At 40.9% G+C, this 21,818-nt stretch overlaps 1 protein-coding gene across 2 annotated transcripts in view; it reads left to right on the top strand.

Annotated features, from left to right (window-relative positions):
• Positions 1 to 21,818, top strand: part of plxnb2a.1 (plexin b2a, tandem duplicate 1) — a 131,489-nt gene that overhangs the window by 82,509 nt on the left and 27,162 nt on the right. The window contains exons 1-8 of one of the 2 annotated variants that reach the window (XM_072672608.1): positions 12,615 to 12,645; positions 13,938 to 14,785; positions 15,944 to 16,237; positions 16,935 to 17,126; positions 17,431 to 17,556; positions 18,827 to 18,927; positions 19,338 to 19,464; positions 21,334 to 21,487. In XM_072672608.1, the coding sequence (XP_072528709.1) occupies positions 13,940 to 14,785; positions 15,944 to 16,237; positions 16,935 to 17,126; positions 17,431 to 17,556; positions 18,827 to 18,927; positions 19,338 to 19,464; positions 21,334 to 21,487 (1,840 nt within the window). In that variant the 5' untranslated portion in view covers positions 12,615 to 12,645; positions 13,938 to 13,939. Of the gene's footprint in view, positions 1 to 12,614; positions 12,646 to 13,937; positions 14,786 to 15,943; positions 16,238 to 16,934; positions 17,127 to 17,430; positions 17,557 to 18,826; positions 18,928 to 19,337; positions 19,465 to 21,333; positions 21,488 to 21,818 lie in introns of those variants that run through there. The other variant, XM_072672607.1, reaches the window with a different exon arrangement.

Here is a 21,818-nt window from a genome sequence, read left to right as displayed (position 1 = left end):
AATAAATGCTGAATAGGGAAGTCTATCAGGCTCAGTTCCGTACTGCAAGAGAGACCAGGACAGAATGTAAAATTTGCACCATCATCATGTAAGCTGCCATAGATTGCTGCCAGTTCCACAATTGATCATTTTTAATTGACTGTTATTTCTTTGTTTGATCGCGTTTAATCACGTTATTGTGGCATCCCTGCACAAACAGCCTGCTTCATTTGTTCACCCATTCTCCCATGACTTTCCTGCTGAGCTGAACCTGCAGCGTCGGTCTCCGCTCTTGTTCTTACACAAGACCTTATTGAGCTGCGCAGAAAATAGTGCACAAGTAGAAGGAGGGCTGGCTTGTAATAGTTGAGTGGAGTGGAGTGGCCGTGTTGTCTTTCACCCTCACCAGAGAGCACAATCACCTCAGTACACACACACAAAGGCCGCCTTGTTCTCCCTGTGCTGAGCTGTGCCTGCCTCCCTTTCTTTCTCGTGTTCGCTTTACTTATGTTCCCTCCGCTTCTCTCCCACCAACTCTCGTTTTACACACCACGCTCCCTCTTTCACTTCAGCTGTACGCTTCAGAACCTGCTTGAGCACAGTTTGAGCCAGCTCGAATGTTTGTTCTCATTGGTTTTGTCCGCTCATTGGTTTTGTCGCTTGAGTCCAAAGAACTTAGGAAGACTATATAGTAAAACTGGGTAGAACTTCTCTGTCTATGACTGCTTCATGGCATGGATTCCACAAAATGTTGGAAATGTCCTTCAAGTTTCCGGTCCATGTTGACATGATTGCATTACACAGTCCCTGCTAATTTTTCACTTCCATGCTGCAACTCTCCCATCCCATCACATTCCAGAGATGTTCAGTTGGACTTGGATTCAGTAACTGAAAAGGCCACTGAAGAACTCTGAACTTATTGTCGTATTAGATGCCTTTAGCTTTGTGGCGTGGTGCACTATCATGCTGGAAGTAGCTGATGGAAGATTAATACCATTATATGGTATTAATGGTCCCAACATGTGCCAAGAACACCCCCCCCCCCCCCAATCACACACCATTACACCACCTCCACCAGCCTAGACTATTGACACAAGGCGGGTTGGCTCCATGGATTTAAGCTGTTGGCACCAAAATCTTTGCCTGTACAAATTGAGATTCCACGTCTAGGATGCCCCCTTTTATACATTGTGCTGCTGCCACCTGAATGACTGGTCAGATCATTGCATGAATGCATAGCTGTAAGTGTATATTGGTCTTCATTAGAGGTGGATGAAACCTAGTTCAGTGAATTGTGAATATTAATAAAATTGATTTGCAGATATATACGAGATATTTTACAAGATAATCATTTAATACGTTCTCATTGGTCCCAAAGTACTTACAAATTGTAATATTGTGTAATCAACCAAAAAGGACCTTTTGGTTATCTTCTTTGGATGGGTTCTTATTGAATGTGAAACAGAAACAGTGTATGACATGTATTTAAAACTTCTGGTGTAGGCTATATTTCTAAGGAACTGAATTTGCTTCATGCTCAGTTTCAGTTTAGCCACAGATTAGTTTCTAAATCTTCTTTTGGGTGAAATTTGATTGCATTCTAATGGTTTAGCAAGGCTGTTTTATCGGTTGTAGATGCCTCTCACTTTATCCAGCTTTATCATTAATTTTCTACCAAAGGGACCTCAAAAAGAGAAGAATAAGCTCCCAACACACTTCAGGTCCTGTACTGATAGAGGTTAGGTAGACTAAGACAGCTATAAAGGACTTGAACACTGCAGAACCACAGCACCACAAAACATTCAGTGCTGTTTTAAAAAATTGCATCACACTTATTTTTGGAGAGATTTGGACTGCATCACCTTTGTCCTTTTGGCCTTTTTACGTCACCATCTTGGATTTTAACACAATTGCTATTTGAAGTTGAGCGTAAGCACTGGCAGCTTCCACTTCAAATGGTTTTTCCTGGTATTATAACCACTGGGAATCTCAAATCCTTTTGATCCTGGATGCACTGAGTCCTTTAGAGATGTGTGCGTGTGTGCGCATGTTTTGTGTGGGTCCTCCACTCACATTGTATGGTGCTTGTGAGAGTTCGGGTGCTGCACCCGGGGTCAGACCCGTGTTCACCCACTGCATTTAATGGTCTATAATAATATTGCCTGCAGTCACTAATACACTCTCATGAACTCCTTGACTCAGTGAGTAGTGGGCCTAATAGGTGAACAGATGGTAATTGATTAAAGGCCCGGTAGGTAATACAAACCCCTACTCACGTTTTGTGTGTGTGTGTGTGTGTGTGTGTGTGTGTGTGTGTGTGTGTGTGTTTGTGTGTGTGTTTGTGTGTGTGTTTGTGTGTGTGTGTGTGTGTGTGTGTGTGTGTGTGTGTGTGTGTGTGTGCATGAGATGCAGATGAACACAGATGAATATATAAATGAAACTACTAAACAGAAGTGTGTGTGTGTGTGTGTGTGTGTGTGTGTGTGTTTGAGGGGATGAATGGTGGTGGTGGTCCTGACCTTGTGTATGTGTGCGTGTTTCAGGTAATGGGCTTTACAGCAGCGCTCTGTATTTTTGCCCTGCTGGAAGCGCTGGAGCAGAGAGAGAATTATGAATTCAGCACAATGAAGAGTCAAATTCAATCAGCAAGCCTGCTGTTCCCTTTAGCTCACTGAGAGGGGCGACACTGTCTACCTCTGTGTGTGTGTGTGTGTGTGTGTGTGTGTGTGTGTGTGTGTGTGTGTGTGTGTGAGAGAGAGAGAGAGAGAGAGAGAGAGACAGATATGAGCGAAGTTTATTGTGAATGAGTGAGACAGCAGAGGGTGTGTGTGTGTAAGCTTTGCATATGTAAATGAGGGTCTTTAGATGAGGAGTAATGAAGGGTATGAAGGCAGATGAAGCTTAAAGTCGAACTTTAGAACAAAGACGTTTTTATTCATTTCAGCCAAGCTCAGATTCTCCTTTGCCCTGTGTGTGCTCTCTCTCTCGCTCTCTTGCTCTCTTGCTCGCTCTCTTGCTCTCTTGCTCTGTCTCTCTTTACCTTTAGCTTACTTTCTCACTGTCACTTTCTCTTTGTTGCGCGCTCTCTCTCTGTCTCTCTCTCTGTCTCTCTCTCTGTCTCTCTCACTGTTTCTCTCTCTCTGTCTCTTTCGGTCTCTCTCCCTCTCAATCTCACTCACTCAATTCACTTTAGTAAGCTTTGTTGGCATGGCTATATTTTATGGTATTGCCAAAACATGAATAGAAGAACTTGCTTTGTGGATGATGAATATAATGAGGATGATGAGTAACAAGAAGAATAATAGTAATAATTGTTATTATTCAAAATATGAGAAACTGTAGTAAGAGCAGTTGAAACTTAGGGGTTAATTAAGTAAATACATTACTAAATCGTGTTTTAAAAACAGGGCAACCGCTGCCTCTACCCATCTCTCTCGGTCCGATGCTGTTTACACCTTGCATTAACATGTATTTCATGTCCGAATAGTGTATGAATTTACTTTGTCCAGATTCTTTTACACTAAGGGTCACATGTTGTCACATTTTTAACAAGACTGAGCAGTTTAGAGGAACAAAGCATATACAGAATTCCTGCCATTCCTTCACTTACAACAACAGAAATTCAATTTCATTTGTGGAACAGTGCAGCTGCCGATCTCCAGAAAACAACACACCTGCGTTAGAGGTAGAAAAGGGAGTCTGTCTGTCTGTCTGTCTGTCTGTCTGTCTGTCTGTGTGTGTCTCTCTCTGTCTCAGAGGGGTTAATGCAGGCAGCCTGCTCCACAGCACTGTAATTAACTGGCCTCGTGCTTAACGAGGAGAGACAGGAATACATTAGCATAACACAGCCTTTAATCAACCCCCACTGTGGCGTGGGTGGAGTATGAGCTTAAAACATGCAACACACACACACACCCACGCAAGTCCCTTTGATCCCACCTCACTTTTGCATAGCAGACGACAAGTTACTGACAGATTGCATCATGAGGAGTTGGTGGTTTGGAGTCGTTTCTGAAGGCCTGTTTTAGACATTTGTGCTGAAATCGGAGCTACACCTGAGGCTCCACAGCTCCCATTCTGCCCACCGTCATTACCTTACAGAACCCTCACTTCCCGCCTCACGCACACACATGCTCGCTATTCTCTTACTTTCATTCTCTCACTCTACTCTCACATTCACGCTCTCTACTCTTACATTTATTCTCTTTCTCACTGTACGCTCACGTTCATGCTCTCACGTTATTCTAATACTCTCATGTTACTGCTGTCTCACTCTACTCTTACAATCACTTATACTCTACTGTTCTATTTGCTCTCTACTTATATTTACTCTCACTCTGCTCTCTTATTCACACTCTTACTATACTCATACGTTTATGCTCTCATGTTATTCTAATACTCTCATGTTACTGCTGTCTCACTCTACTCTTACAATCACTTATATTCTACTGTTCTATTTGCACTCTCACTCTGCTCTCACATTCACTCTTACTATATTCTCACATTCATTCTCTTACTATACTCTCACATTTACTCTCTTACAATCTTTCTCGCTCTACTCTCACATTACCTTACACTTTGCACATTCACCATTACTGCTCTCACATTCTTACACTTCTCACATTCACTTTTAGCTCTCACTCCACTCACTCTTTTATTGAACTATCTTACTCTACTCTCATCTTCAGTCTGCTAATTTAATCGTCCATCACACACACTTTCTCACACACCCTCTAATATACACTCTTACACATTCTCATACATGGTCACAAACTGTAACAATCACTCTTTTGCACACACTCATTGCACACACACTCCCACACTCAACACACACACACACAGACCACATAACTGTATCTTTATCTGTTTGTCGCTTCCTTTGCCACAAATGCTAGCAGGCAATCTGAACCTGTTTATTTCCCAGCATGAGTAATTACTTTAACCTTTGTCCTCTTCTCTGCATGATTGGAACCAGCTGGAGTACACACACACACACACACACACACACACACACACACACACACACACACACACACACACACACACACACACAGTGGTCAGGAACACTAAACCCATTTCAATAGAACGGCAATTGGTGTGCTAAACTCTTGGCTCCATCACTGCTCCCTCTGTTGGAGTGTGTTCACAGAGTTTGCTTTATTTCTTCAACACGCGCACACACACACAGACGTTTGGTGCTCAATATGACTGATCTGATCCCAACCTTAATTAACCTGGTCTGGCTCAGCTGTCAGTCACTCAGGCTGCTCCTCTGAGAGAGCGGCATAATTAAAAGACAGAAACTGATAGCATGCGAGCATGGTGACCGTTTAGGGAGTGAAGGACCACACACTGTACACCTCTCTGCTTAACAAAGCACTATTTAATGTGTTGGCACAGAGGGAGGGAAAGAGAGATGTCCAAGTATGTCTGTTTTCTGGTGTTTGCAGGAAAGTATATAGTGGCACAGTAGCGGTATCAGGTTGCCTGCATATATGGAAATAGTGAAGTTAGTGGTTGGAGGATTTAAAAGAGAAGAACTGATTTTCGAGGAAGAAACTGCAGGGTTGAGGGAGAGCGGTGGAGGGAGAGAGGGAGGGAGAAGGAGGGATCAAGGTGAGAGAGAAGAGCAGAGGGAAATAGAAAGAAGCTGACAGAGATCAGGAGGCATCCTGCTGAAAGTACCCAGCAAATCTCTCACTACAGCGTCCCTGTGCCCACAGGAGCGTTAAATCAGCTCCTCACTGCGTTCACCACTTCTGAAACACACACACACACACACACACACACACACACACACACACACACACATACACACAGACAGGCTCGGTCACTCATTTTGCTCACTCTCTCTAATAGACACACACACATTTGTTTGTATTCAGTGACAGGATAGGGGCGGTCGTATGTATATATACATAGACTGGTAAACAGTTCTAGGAAGCGTCTAATTGAGGTTGTTTTAGCCAAAGGGGGGGATGCAAGCTTTAAAGGGCATAAAGTGTCTTAATATTTTATTTTTTTCTCCAAAGAAATTTCATTTAGTTATATTACCAAAATGTTTTTTCTTTCTATTCTTTTTTTTAAACAGTTTAAAAGGTTTGGTTCTTTCAGTTAAAGCCACACACCACTCCCACAGTTGATGATGCAATCAAGACTTTAAAAATGTCCTGCTCCGCCTCCTCCGCAGCTCTGTTATCTGGAATGCTCTGGGCCCCGTAGGTTGCTCATTGTTGTACTGGCAGTGTTGCTTACTTCCTCGTTTGTAGGAAATGTGATTGGTATTTGTGTTGATGGCCATTGGCATTCAGGGTGCTTTGGTCTCACATATTTGAGCGTCTGCTGGGCGTCTCCAACACCACCACCCTCTAGTGTAAGAAAAAGGAGTTTCCTTTTTATTTCTGAGAGCATTGTATGACAGGCACTTTGCAGAGTTCCTCACTGGGTGGCACTGATTTATTATTTATTGACTTCATTAATGAGTCCGAACATTATTTAAATATGGTGCCGCAACTCTGAGTCACTTGTACTGCCCTTCAGACTGAAGCCATTGTAAAAACCAACTGCTGGAGGCGCTTAGATGAGCACAGATTATTAGGACTTTTCGTCAAATTGTAATCACAGTGCGCAGACAGTGTCATCTGAGGCATTCCCATAAACATGGCCACGAATCTAAGGATAAGACCAGAATAAGGTCTAGGGGGTGGGGCTAGAAACCTAGACTGGATACAAGGAACAGAAACTAGAAAACAAACGGACCACAGGTGAGACTAATGATGTTTGGGCGAGGCCAACTCTGGGCCGTTCTGGGAGCTCTGTTTTCACTATGGATCATTTATTGACTTTCTTGCTGGATGTGAATGAATTTCGACTTGACCATGAACTTCAACCTCGACCATCTTGAGCTGCTAGAGCATTACATCCCAAGCACGTGTGCATGTGAACATATACTATACGATGTATGTCCAAATGTATCAAGACACCCCTTCTAATGAGTGAAATTAGCTCTTTTAAGGTGCGCTCATTACTGGCAGAGCTTGTATATTCTAAGTAGAAGAGCACTGCAAATTGAATGGGATGAATGGGCCGCTCTGGAGCAGTCACAAATGAGCCTCCCAGGGTCACCAAGCTCAAAGCCAAGCAGAGCACCCCATTTATTCCATTCTATTGGCATCCGCTCGAGGGCCTTTTTTTATTAATTTTTTTTGTACTGCAGTAAAAGTCCGAAAACTTTTCTACAGAAGGAAAATTGCTCTTAGCTTTAATGTAGCATTTTTTTAGTCATTTTAAGACCTCATAAAATGTTCGCGTACCATAAAGGACTGTGTAAAATAAATAAATAAGCAAACAAACAACAAACATAACTGTCAGCCATCAACTGTAGGGTAATCCGGTGTTACTGATGACTCTGTATGTTTTTACAGTGCCAGTTGAAAGTGCCCATGTGGCTGAATTGCTGAAATAACTCCACAGTATAAAGTTTTTCTTCTTTAATTGAATTTATTCTGGGCACTTGGCCAAGGCCTGGAAGGCACTGAGTGTACGGTGGTGATAAGAGAAAAGCTTTAAGGTAACAATGTGTTATTGTTAGAAGACTGCCCTCGCCTCAGCCTTTGGAGCAGTCCAGGTAGAAATGTTTTGTGCCCACACATTCATATACTAGTGTGCAGATGGTACCCATCCCCACCACCCATCCTCCCAGATGGGGGGAAGGTTGTCCAGTCTCTTATTTTGGCTGCTGGAGGTTTCTCACAGATTAGGATGTGCCTGTGTGCGAGTTTTCCGTCATGTGAGTATGAAGGCTGGATTTCTGTTTGCTGAAGAATGGCGTGTACATCCGGGGATTTTACCAGGGTGGAAAGAAGACATTGCTTTGTAAAAGGTCTCATGACTTGTAATAGTCACACCCTGGATAACAAACTTTTATCAAAACTGCTGCTGTGTGTTTGTATGTGTGATCACTGTACTTATTCATTCATAAGGAATGCAACATTGCAATTTTTTTTTTCTTCCAGTCTCTCCATTGTTAAGCTCCTTTGTGTGTATGTGTGTGTGTATGTGTGAGTAATTCCCAGAAGACTCGCGCTGAATCAACAGAAATATATCACTGCCCTTTGACTATGCTAACTGGACTAGGGGTAACAAAACCTCCCTCTGCTTCTAATCTCGCACAGTTGTACTTTGTACTGCTCAGCTTCTCAAAGAGGCTCCACAGAGCGGCCACTTTGTGTTTACTTTGAATGGGCAATTTAGTTTGGACCAATGGCTGGAACTCATTGTTCATAAGTGATCAGGACTAGGGGTGTAATGATGCATTCGACCCATAATTTGATTCAGGATACCGGGTTTGTGATTGAATATTCTCACAGTATTTCGACCCAAATTTGAAAGAAGGAAAATGATTATTGTCCATGATGTTCTTTAGTCTGCTGCTGCTTTTTAAACTGACCCAGCGTCACTTCCCAGAGGAGAAAGCTGAGAAATAACATTTAGACAATAAAATGAGACACAAGATCTTTCTTTTCTTGATGTCATCCGTTTCAAGACTTCATACTGTTTTCAGGAAAGCAATTGTAAAGTAATAAATATATATATATATATATATATATATATATATATATATATATATATAGAGAGAGAGAGAGAGAGAGAGAGATACACACCATATTCAAAAGTGAGGGACTAAAGCTTTGTAACCCTAATTAAACACGTTCCGTACAATTGACACAAAGTTAGTCCGACAAAAGCAGGACAATCTCTTTTATACCACTGATTTCAGAAGAAGCAGTTAATGAGTAGGTGTCCCAATACTTTTGTCCATTTAATGTCGTAACTCACAACATCAGAGCTGAACAGGCTTTTAGTCTTGAATAAAAAGTGAGTTCATATTGAGGCTCTTGTCTTTAGTAAATGAGTGGTATTTTTGGCACATATTTTGACACTTTATTGAAATCTGGACTTAAAACATCAAGAGGAGAAATGTGAATTTGCTGAGGTCTTTCTCAGGAGACGCAATTGAGCAGCAGAAGACTTCTTGGTCTTTCCATCTGATTTCATTGTTGTCTTGGAGAAACTACTTGGAGATATTAAGGAGATCTCCTTGGTAATCTTTCTGAAGTGGAAATAAACTTTGTAACCTTATAGCTAGCCAACAGTAGCTATTCCTATCCCAGTAGTAATCCTATCCCAGTCTCACATCAGCTGCTCAGAAAAGTAAAGTTTCTAACATTGTTTTAACCTGAAATAAAACATAATTACAATAAGCGGTTAAATGTGTATTTCATTGACATTAAAGTTTATTTACTGATTCTTGCCAGCCATGACTCTACCTAAAGAAAAACTGCTTAATGACACTCTAGCGTGCTCGGGTGCTGCTAATCATTCTAACCGGCTTCTTCAGGTGGTGTTAGTTTATGTTGATTATCAGCCCGTTGGCTAGGTTGGTATTTTGACATTTGTTGTACCCTAAAGTCTAGAACAGCCTAAACCTTGCTAGCACTGGTATACAAAGGCTCTATTTCAGGGCATGCACATTTGAAATGGTCGATGCAGGCTGTGCTAATACGCCACGGGTAAAAAAAAGTTAGATTGACGTTACATAAAAAAATATATACAGTATATTAACACTCCAGAACATGTCTTTACAAACTCTCCTGCTGCAGTGTCTCACATCTTGCAGGTGCTTTCATCAGTTTGTTAAAAAGGTTTCGCACCAAAGGGGTTGTAAAGGGTTGTGTACCACTGAAGGTCTCAAAGGATAAACCAGCAGAGCCGTTAGGTTAGATAGGACCACACCTGTATATGAAGGATCCTACCAACTGGTACAGCCATCAGTAGCGTTGCAGCTTATAGTGAATATATTTAATAATCCTGATTATTTTGAGAATATTTGTGTTGATTATTTAGAATTACACCCAGACTTAGCCTGTATCTATTTCAAGGGGGTAATAACCCAAATAATTTAATGTAATGCTAAAATTGGTTAATAATTTCTGTGATTTTAATTACATTTAAATTAAATTCTAGTAAATATATTGTGTTTTCAGTTTTAGTTCATTTTAGTATTAACACTATAATGTTAAGAATGTTTTTACTGTTTTGGCTGACTGTAATCCATAATTTTCGGTACACTATGTTACTATTGGGCATATTATAGCCCTGCCATCTTTCTCTGCAGTTCATCAGTTCAGGTTTATTGTCTTTTGTAAGTATTAAAATATATACATTGGAATTTCAAATGAGGAGCTCACGCGCACACAACAAATTCATACAAATATATGCGAACCACTAATCAGCTCAAGGGACTTAAAATACTCGCCACACTTGGATAAAACTGCTGCACAGTCTTGTTATTCCTGACTTAATATCCATGTTGATATCAATAGAAGAACAAGATCCTCATTTGCAAGATGATACTGATTACCAACAATACTTGCCACTCTCAAATGTACCCTTTCAATTTAAGAAAGGACAAAACACAATAATCCTAAGTGCTACTTTCTCCATCACATTTGGTACAAATCTATTTAGTGTTATAGAAGTTGTTGTAGAAGTTGAAATGCTTTCTTAGGTACACCTACAATCTATACACACACATGCACATCCCAGCATTAACATCAGCCCACAGCATGCGACGATAAAGTAATCCTCTCAGCATTTGGAAATAACAAGCCGCTTCCTTTTATGTAAACAGAACATGGTGCTTTCTTTGCTTTGTAGCTTCAACATCGATGCATGGTCTTGGGTTCAAGTTTATCCGTATAGCGGCTAAACTTTTAACAATGGGAATTCTTCCAAAGCAGCTTTACCGAGATCTGTGTCCGAGCCCCAAATGAGTAAGCCAGTGACAATGAAAAACTCTCTCGGAGCGAGAGGAAACCTTGAGATGAGCCGAGACTCAAAAGGGGCAACTCTGGTTTATAGCCTTACACTTTAAAGAATGCTCAGTTTTATCCATTGAAAACCGGAGATTCATTTTAAATGTCCCATTAAAAGTAGTAACATATGATTGCCATGTTAATAAGACTATGTAAAGAACTGTATGCATGATTGATAACATTAGTAGTAATGGTTTAGCTAAGAGTATGCAGGGATCAGTCTTCATTAGTCAGAGAGAGATGAGTGGCGCATGCTGGTAGGATTTTCTGGCTCAGCCAGAGGGTGAATGTCACGTGAGGGCGACTACATGACTGCAGAATCCCAGTTGACCCAATCAATGTCAATCTTACACTAGCACCAAACAAGACAAGAGGGTGGCTCAGCTCAGCAAAAGGAACCTCAGATATTCAGATTGTGTTTGACGAGACTGGACACTATGTGAGGTAAAACAGAGTACAGACTCATAGCTATAGACTCGCTATAGCAGCCTGGCTAAAAAGTAGAGCCAGAAGGAAGCACAGACATGAGTCTTTAACCGAGACATCAGCTCCCTTTCTCCTTACCATCAACAAACCAGAGTCGAATGAAAAACATTTATGTCCCTAAGAACATCTAAGAACTCCCAAGAAGAGTCTGCACCTTTTCTCGAATAGGAAACTAATTGCCGACAGCTTGACTAAAGAAGTAAGACCAGAGTCTGCAAACATTTCTTATGCAAGTTCTCAAACTCTTTTTCATGGACTACTTGATAGGCTTGCTACTACTGATGCAATGCAAACCTTAGAAGCCCTGTATATTACTCACATGCGTTTTCTGTTGACATATTTTTTATTTCTATCATTGGCACGTTTTGATGAAATTGTGCTGTTAGTGGAACAGTGACTGGCTGGTAGACAAATGACAACGTTTGCTGATTAATAAGACAGCTAGGCCACTGTGTGGTTAACAAATACTAACCTTCGGCGCTAACGCAGGCTCGGTCAAAGCTAGAACAGCGTCCGTCCTCATGCTGGTTTTGAATGGTTCTGCCTTCCAGCTAAAGTGGAAATTCTCAGTTCTGCTGCTGAGTGTGACACTCCCAACTTCTCATGCGTATAAGTCAGCATCAGTGTGGTATAGGGAAAGTGGATTTCTTTTAAGAGCTAGTCTAAGCCATTGTTTTCTTAGAAAAGCTGACATGACGTTTTTTTTTTTGTTTTGTTTTGTTTTTTTTTTGCATGAAACTATACACAAACTGATGTTGGATGACGTCTCCGTACTAATCCAGTACGTCCTGTAGTGTCCTGTTAGTGTGGCAGTGGAACACTTTTTAGAGCCCAGGATCACCTGCATGATTTTATCAGCGCCACTGAACTCAAGATCATTGTCAAATGACGCCATTGCCCTTACAATAAGATTACCATTGTAAAGGATAATGAGGGTTGTTTGCAGAAAGGAGGGGGTGAAAAGATTGTATTTTTTGCTTTTGTTTAAGCCCACCTGCTGAGGGCTTTTCCCAGAATCCACCATGGCACTTTTTTTTTTTTCACTTCCATAGGCTGTCCGCCTCTCAGCCCTTTGATGAGCGCTTGACTTCCGCTGTGGTGTTTGAAAAGCAGTGAAGTGGCGTGGGTACGGATGAAAGGAATGGATAAAGAAAAAAGTGCCAAAGAGGGTCTCTTTGAAAATGCCTTTTTCTTTTTATCTGCCCAGTCGGATCATTCAGGAGTCTTCAGGCCAGCATCACACAGAGAAGACGGGAGCAGCAGAATAGATTTGCTAGCTGTTCTCTATGCTCCTCAGCTTTAGGTAAAAGTGCTTATACAGACTTTGCCAGTTTGAAGTTTTTGTGAGATTGCTTGCATGCATGAATGCACACGGGTGAGTGTGTGTCATGGAAAGTGTTCAACCTTAGGATATCCTTGCTATCATCTGACTACGTAGAGTTGGATGATTTCGATGAGTAATACTAAACATGTTAACATAATATCTCTAACCAAAAACTAAGTGAAAAAGTTAATTAGTAGAGTACACATTACTTTCAATAACCAAGTGTGTGAAAGATGACCGGATGGTCCATTGGATGGTGGATGTTGAAACGTGTTAATTATTGTCCTACTGCAGAAGCATGGCTCTTCTCAGCCTTTTTTCAGTGTGGTGATTACTTCTAGAATTTGCTGTTTTGTGTTTTTTTTTTTTTTTTTTTTAAATCCGTTCTCCATGTTAGTGGCTGCAATACAAGCCCAAAGCATTGTATGATTTTTACCACCCCCCCCCTCCCTTTTCACAGAGATTTTCTTTTCATGAAATTTTGTACTCACATACCATACTTTACTTGTTGCAGACAAAAATATCCATTGTATATTCATCAGTCTTTTGACTGTTACTGTTATGGTGAAGACACAAGTAAAAGTTATTTCTTTACTGAAGGTCATATTTCTCCAGGTGTTTCTGCACGGTAGAACAGTGTACAACCATTATCATCTTCCTGAAGCTCTTGTTGTGTGATTGGTCTTTATGCAGTTCCTTTGGAAACTTTAATTACATACTCTCTTAATTACATTGTGAACTGAAAAAACAACTTGTTCTGCTTTCTCTGCATTCGAGTACTTTTTATTTGAGCAAAACTGATCTGTGTGGTCTATTGTGTGGGCAGTATTAAAAATTTAATTGATTCTGGACCTCAGATTAGAAAATTGTCAATCCTGAAAATTAGTGTATAAAGTGTTTTGCCCCTGTTCTCTATATTTGAATTGTGACATTCCACTCGTATCGTCACATCCCTCATATAACGTGGAAATTCTTCCCAAAACTCTCAATGAGGAAGACCGGTATATACAGTGAACAAATCCGTACAGTGGCTGGAGTTCCCACAGAAGTTAGGTTTGCTTTTAGGAGACTACTTAACATCATTAAAAATCACATTTCCATAATTTTTGGTGTCCTCCACATAAGTAAAGGTGTTTGCCTTGATGGCTTATGTCCGTAATTGGACGGTTAATCATTTCTTTTAATGTATTAAGTTAAAAATCTGTTTTAAATATTTAAATATTAAATATTGTTCATTTCATTGCTTTAATACATCATCTTCTCTCTTTCAGAAATGGCGTGGTGGTGTGTGGCGGCGCTCCTGATGCTGCTGTGCGTGGGCCACTCTTTCTGCAATCAACGATTTGTCCAGTTCTCCTCCAAAACAGACATCAACACAGTGGCCCAAGACCCACGCACTGGCCGCATTTACTTGGGCGCAGTCAACTCCATCTTCCAGCTGGATGCGCAGCTGCAGAAGGAGAGTGCGTACATCACAGGCCCAAAGAATGACAATCCTACCTGCACTCCACCCATCACCGCCCAGTGCACGGAGGCAAAGGAGACGAATAACATCAACAAGCTCCTGCTGCCCAACCCGCAAAACAACACCCTGGTTGTGTGCGGCAGCGTCTTCAGAGGGATCTGCTCTCTGCTGAACCTCAGCCACGTGGAGCAACGGATCTACTACAGCGACTCGAAAGGTGAGAAAACCTACGTGGCCACCACAGAGCCCACTGTCTCCGTGGTGGGGGTCATTTCCAGCTTCAGAAAGGGAGAGTCTGGCCGAGAACAGAACCTGACCGTCTTCCTGGTGGGTAAAGGTTACGGTGGCTCGGACAGCTCCAAGCTCATCAGCACACGCCTGCTGCAGGAGTACCAGGAGATGGACATCTTTGAGAACGTGGTTGAGGCGTCCACGGTGCAGGCCAGCCCCTTCGTCCACCGCTACCTGCACGATTTCCGTCTCGCCTTTAAAGACCGCGGCCACATCTACTTCCTGTTCTCCCGCACGCCTGGCAGCAGCGAAAGCCGCAAGATCACCTTTGTGGCGCGGCTGTGCGAAAACGACGACCACTACTACTCCTACACAGAGCTGCAGCTCAACTGCAGCACCAACGGAGAGAACACCTACAACAAGGTGCGTGCATCAGCCTTTTACATAGCAGTGCACCACAATGAAAAGTTTCAGCCTATCTAATTTTTCTGTGTTTTACACTTGGAATCCAGCTATTGAGTAATATAAAGTAAGATTTTAAAAGGTTCTTCAGTAATAATTATAAAGGCTGTAAATCATCAACACAATCATCAGTTCTTTTAATAGGCTAATAATCTGTGTTACTCAGAATCAAGTCATGGTCAACCAAGCTTATATCAAAAACCTATGCTGGACGTGGTTAAATGCATCAGTGACGACCATTGGAAAATAGAAAATTCTCATTACATATTATCAAGTGGAAAAACTGTATTTACGTTGGTATTATTGACTTATGTACATTTAATACTGGTGTATTAAATGTACATACACCCGGCCAAAGTAGCAAAAGCCCTGCCAGCCCTAGTCAAAGCTGACTAAGCAGTAAAACTCAATGGACACTTCAGGAGGAACTAGTATTGTTTAATAATACTTAGTTTTCTGAGGCTCTGCTGAATATTGGAAAATGGGGTGCTATGCAATCCATGTTTCATGGCCAGGGCTTTGCTTGAGGCCTGGTCTGGGGAAGGAGGAGCCAAAACCGGGTCGTGGAAGTGAAAGCCAAAAGTGAAGCGAAAGGATATTTGTGATTGGCTAAAAGCTAACTGTAGCCAATAGATTTAACCATCTCCTCAGCTTGCTAAGCTGGCATAGTGCGAATAGGATACTCAGGATTTAAGAATAATGAAAAAAATAATAATTACAGCTTTATTATAGTGCTAAAAACAAAGCCAATCTATGCTGTGCGGCTGTAGGTTTGTAAATGGCCATCTAGGGTTGTAATCTACTATTAAACAGCTAGATCTAGATTAAACCATATAAAAGAAATCTTCTATCTAGACATCAGTGAATAAATACTTAATGCTGAATAAATGCATTCTAACATTTTTAATTGTTTAAGGCAGGAGGATTAATTTTTGGCCGAAAGGGTCATTCTTGGCCATTTACAGGCAAAATTTTCTGTGGCTGAAGTTTCAGTACATCCCTGCACCTCAAGTCCACCTGTTTGTCGTTACCACAATTATGCTATGTATGTTAATTTTGACTTGTGAGAGACAGGATGTGAGAGAGGTGCTATTAAAATTATTATTATTTGTGATTAAGATGCAGGCAGCATACCTGGGCACCCCCGGACATGTTCTGGCTCAGAACCTCAGCTTATCCAGCCCTTACGGGGAACTGAAAAAGGATGACAAGGTGCTGTTTGCGGTGTTCAGCTCGGATGAGGACAGCTCAACATCGGCGCTCTGCATGTACCCCCTCAGCAGCATTAACCGCAGACTGAAGGATGTGATCGAGTCCTGCTACAGAGGAGAGCTTCTGCCTGACGACAAACCTAAATCTGTTTACTCACCTTACTCCTCCAAAACCGAGACCATTTGCACCACAAAGAGAGAGGTAGGCATGTGTGGCGATGTGTTTTCTGCAGCTTTGAGAAAAAAATATTCCATGGTCCTGGAGGGCTAGTGTCCAGCACATTTTGGTGGTTGTAACTGTCGCACTCCCACTAAGCCTGATGTTTAACTGAGGAGTTGAGTCACAAGGCACGTTCAGCTTGATTCCTGTCATAATTTCAGCTCCACAAAAACAACAGTTGCTGCTGCGGTTAGCATGTTCTCAACCCTGGTTTAGATACTCATACTGTGATTAATTCCAGTGGGTGTACATAGAAAACTGTGATATTTGCGATGAACAGTTAGACGTAGAAAACGTAGAGAAGAGTGAAGCGGCTTTTTAGAGGATGAGAGAAACTGTAAAGAATAAGACAATGATAAAGTACTTCGTATTTATCTAACGTTCTTTTAATTCAAACATTACAAAGGAACAGCAAAGTGCTTGCTGTGCTGCTATTGTAGCAAGAAAGACTAAATTAAATGTAAAGCTTAAATGTTAAAAGCCTGCTGGTTAAGCTACTAATCATGGCTCCTGACATGCCTCTCAACTCAGGAACCAAAGGCCTAAATGTACGGTATGGGCCCTTTAAATTGAGGGCAGCCGCTACTCACCATGTATAATCAGCCACAAATGATAAATCAAAGTGAAACCCGTCATTAAGGACAAATGTAGCAACATCTCTTTTTGTTTATGTGCACAGCAGAAAGATATGATGGAGAAGTACCCATGCGGTGCGGAATTCTTGCCGTCTCCTCTGGCCAGTAAAGCGGAGTACGCTCTAACAGTCAGCCCTGCATACACCAGGAAAGGCATGCTGACAGCCGTGGCAGTGGCTGTGGAGAATAAGCACACTGTGGCCTTTCTAGGCACAAGCCTGGGAGAGGTGATTAAGGTGAGATTTGCATTTTGCCAACTCCAAAAAACTCAAAATACAGCAGAACATATAGTAAACTATATGGAATATAGGTTCTGTAATCTAATAATCAAGGAGGGCTAAAGCCCTAAAGACACATTGGGAATTGTCATTTGATTGGATGCTGTATTAATAATAAGTTGCTGTCTGTCAATTCTGGTTGTACCTTTACTTTTGCAAGTGGTAGCTAAATATCTGTTTTCATATGTAGTCCCACTGACACTGTAGCAGACATATAAACCTTTATGTACTGTGATTAACTCTCTGATTTTTCTCTTTCCAGGTGCATCTGGGGACTCAGTCTGATGCTTATAACAAGGTTCCAGGAGACGGTTCAGACGGCCCGGTCAACAAAACCCTTTTTTTTGATTCCAGCATGGATCACATCTATGTTACCACTTCCAAGACGGTTGGTAACCTGCTCACAGTTGCACAACTACCTACATTACCGAATCATAACAGAATTAAAGTTTAAACAGTTAGAATCAACATTTATAAGGCAGATATAAACAAACTTATCTCTAATATGTATCTAATATATAATACATATATAATAATATATAATAATAATAAAAGATTAGATATATAATATATATCTAATCTTTTATAGATTTTAGGTCAAAGTGAGAATCTGGGGGAAAAGCGAATTTCAGGCTGGTTTGGACAAAAGAAATCTGTAGAACATCACAATTCTATACAGTACAAAAGAGGGAATGCTGTGTGTTGGCACTCGGCTTTTGGCCTTACCTACAACCACAGCACACCGCTGCCAGTTCCACAGTGAGGGGACAAAAAAAAAATAGCTCTTTTAATCTTTAAACAAATGCTGCTTTATTTAATCGCTGAGGAAGAGTCACACTGCTCTCTGTTCTGTACTTCAGTGCTTTTGCTGAAAGGTAGCTGGGTTAAATGCATTGTTAATTTTGTGGTGGTGATGTTTGTAAGGGTCTGGTCAATACGGCGGACTGATATTTAAGGAGATTCATTGGAAGTGCCATTTTCAGGCAATATTAGCACTCAAAATTTTGTTTCAGCAGATGTGACCTCAATACAGATAAAATTATTTTATATTTGTTATAATTGTTATATTTTTTTGCATTTTGTCACTTACATTTACATTTACGGCATTTAGCAGACTCTCTTATCCAGAGTGACTTACAAAAAGTGCTTTGCTATTTGCACAAGGAAACCTTAGCTAGTTAGAATAGACTAATAGTTCAAAGATGCCTCTAAGCTTAGACATTACTAACACAAGACAATAAGGTGACCATAGTACTTGTTATTCGTCCAAGTATTCTCGGAAGAGGTGGGTCTTCGGTCTGCGTTTGAAGACAATGAGTGACTCAGCCGTTCAGACACCCAGGGAATGCTCGTTCCACCACTTCGGTACCACTTCGGTGCCATTTCTTGTATTATAATACTGTGCATAATGTTTTATATTTTATAATGTAAAAGTTTTTTTGTTTTTCCAAAAGTGTTGATATTGCATTGATAAACATGAACATGTCCTGTCTGTACACTATTACATAGGGGTATGTGAATTCAGATATTCATGCATGGGCAATGAATTTATTTCAATGTATTTATTTTACATTTTAACTTCAGCTTCTGTATTTCTCTTTTCACTTCATCAAATAAATGTCTGTTTCAACATGTTGACCCTCTGCTTCCCTCTCTAGATCACTAAAGTGCCTGTGCAAGCGTGCGCACAGGAGACAAACTGTATGTCCTGTGTGAAGCTGCGGGATCCATACTGCGGCTGGTGTGTGCTGGAGGGCCGGTGAGTGATTTTAACCCACTAGGCTTAAGTCCAGGCTTCCTTTCATTCACTCCTGTTGCTTCCATCAGGCATCAGACGGTTTGCATGTTTTTGTGTTTTTAATGTAGTTACTGAATAATGAGCCTTGGGATGTAAGCAGTATCGGATTTATGAAGGGGTTAAAAACAGAGTCATGCAGGTTGTTCTTTTAGCGCATTAAGGCTGCGGCTGGTGTGTGTGGCTTACTGAGATTGATAGAAATTGGAGTGTAATTTGACATAAATCAATGTGTTTGAACTACTCAGCGACTGCAGCGTAAAGTAAACTAGTTGAAAGAATAGGAGTCCATGAGTTTAATGGCGTGTTTGTTTAATGATCAGCTCAGGTCAGCAGCTCATTATTGCTGAATTCTCCCTCTGCTCGTCTCACAGCTGCACCAGAAAGAACGAGTGCCGTCGAGGTGAGGAGACAAACGCGTGGCTGTGGAGCCCTAACCAGCAGTGTGTAACTATCCAGGCCTTCGATCCGCCAAACATCAGCTGCAAGAAGACTCAGCAGGTCAGTTCCACTTACAGTCTCCTTTGCTGAAGTTATCTTATAAATAAATTGGAATCTTTACTCTAGCGATCCGGCTTTCTAAGCATGTGCAGTGCTATGCAGTGTCATGTTGACATGGGGGGAGAAAAAAAAACAATTATGTGTATCCTTGCTTCACGCCATCAAAGCTTTAGGTTTTGTTGGACATGCCATGATCTCTGGTGTAATCGGTGGTTAGAGCTGGGTTATTAATACCTAGTACCTATTAATACCTTAATATTACTTACATAGCAATACCATTAATTGCTATCTAAGATGGTATATGCAAAGAAAATTTCCTCTCACCCAAATGTAAAAAAGATAACTGCCAGATTCCAATTTTGTCAAAGTGGTAAACAGCCAAAAAAAAAAATTGGATATTTTGTGCAACAGCTTCATTTCTTTGTTTGTAACTGTCTCTCACCTATCCCTGACTCCCAAACTCATCCCAAACGTATTGAATAGAGCACCATCGTTCCAGTGATCACCGTTCCACTGCTCCACAGCTCAATTCTGAGGAGCTTTGTACTCTTCTGACATTAGGCATAATGCCAACAGGTTCATGTTTATCTGCTCCAGTCCTATTCCATTGGCAGTGCTTTTTCACAGGGACTAGACAGGGTGGGCATTTGAACAGCAGTGGGTGCAACTTAAAATAGCTGAATGCAGTCATTAGAAGGGGTTTCCACATATAGTGTATATAATGATTTAGTTTCCCTGTATTAATATGTAAATGTATTAAACTAGCCTTCACTAAGTCATGATAACCCAGCAGTTGGTTTAAACTGAACACTTCTGTCCCTGAGGCCAAACATTCCATTTGTTTCCTGTGAATTTTTAACTTGGAAATATTGATCAATATTAGAAAAAAGGCGACATAGTACTTTTTATACTGTCAGTTTATAAATATATACATTCATAATAAATAAATAAATACATTCTAATGTCAGGATTTCAACATGTACACCATAATGGGTGCCTTTCTCTTAAATTGACACATACTGTATTGATAGATATAAAGTATACTTACCAAGTATACCAAGTACCAAGTATATCTACTTGGATTTTCTACTTTTCACTAGAAAGATTGGTTGATTGAGAATATCAGCCAATAATGAGCTCACATGAATGTATCAGTAGCTGTAGAATCCCAGTGATAGAACTATAATATTTCATTCTTTTTTTAATATTAAGCAGACTTGAGGAAAACCTTCAACTTGATTCTGTTTTACAAAAAGTATTGCTGTCTTTCTTTTTTATTTGATCTTTTCAAATCATCATGGACTAATAATATTGGAGTTAGTTTTTAGCTACTTGAATTTTGAAATTGTCATACATTTTTTTTAGGTCAGTTGGGTCCTGCCTTTCTCCACTGTCTAGCAAGGGTGTTTAATTTTTAACAAAAACAGAAAGCCTCAGCTGATCGTCTGACAAGCCACCAGTTCTTGGAGAAATTTAATCTGTCCTTCTGACTCCACTGACTTCAGAATATGCTCCATTTCTCTGGTTTCATTTATAAGCATTCGTATTTCGTAGAATGTAATAAGGCCAAGGCTGCCGGTACCCTTGAATTAACTTCATGGGTCAGCTCTAATGAATGAGCTACACTTCTTCACACTTCCATGCTGAATATCAATTTTCCCATCTCTTCTTCGCTTGGCTTTCCCTGCCGTAGTGATTTAATTTCATTTGACATCGCTTTACCCATGAACAGTTCTTGCTTTTGGTTGTGTTGCAGAGCTACTGCTCTGATGACGCTAAGTTTGTCCTTGTATCTGTGTGCAGCTGGTCTGCTAAACATCTGTAGACTTTTAGAAGTGTATTTTTGTCTTGGTTTTACCTTTCTCTCAGGTGCAGATCACTGTACATGCCATGCCAAGCATTGTGAACGATGAACCGGAGTGTCTATTTGGCAACGTTCCTAGCAAGGCAGCAATGAATGAAGGCCGGGTCGTCTGCGCTCTTCCGAACCCACAGAGCATCCCACCCACACCTGAAACACAAGGTCAGACCTCATGCTAAATCCTTACTGACCCTTCACCTGCTCACCTCTCATAAATCACTGGCCAATCAACACGTAGAATGCACATGATGTCAGTGTAATTTAAAGCCGGAACCATGACGCTAGCACAATTACACCACCAGTATATTGTTTATCATTTAATAGTTTCATGAAATAGTCATACAGTCGGCATGCTGCCAATAGGATCATGCGTATACATTAGAGAGTCCTCTTCTATTGTCAGTACTTCTTTACAGGGACTTGGCCAGTATACCTGTGTCAGCAATAGGTTCAACATCAAGTAGCTGAATGCATTCATTAGAAAAAGTGTCCA

The sequence above is a fragment of the Salminus brasiliensis genome, chromosome 2, assembly GCF_030463535.1.
Source record: "Salminus brasiliensis chromosome 2, fSalBra1.hap2, whole genome shotgun sequence".
NCBI classification, from domain to species: Eukaryota; Metazoa; Chordata; class Actinopteri; order Characiformes; family Bryconidae; genus Salminus; species Salminus brasiliensis.
This window is presented reverse-complemented; position numbering and strand designations above follow the sequence as displayed.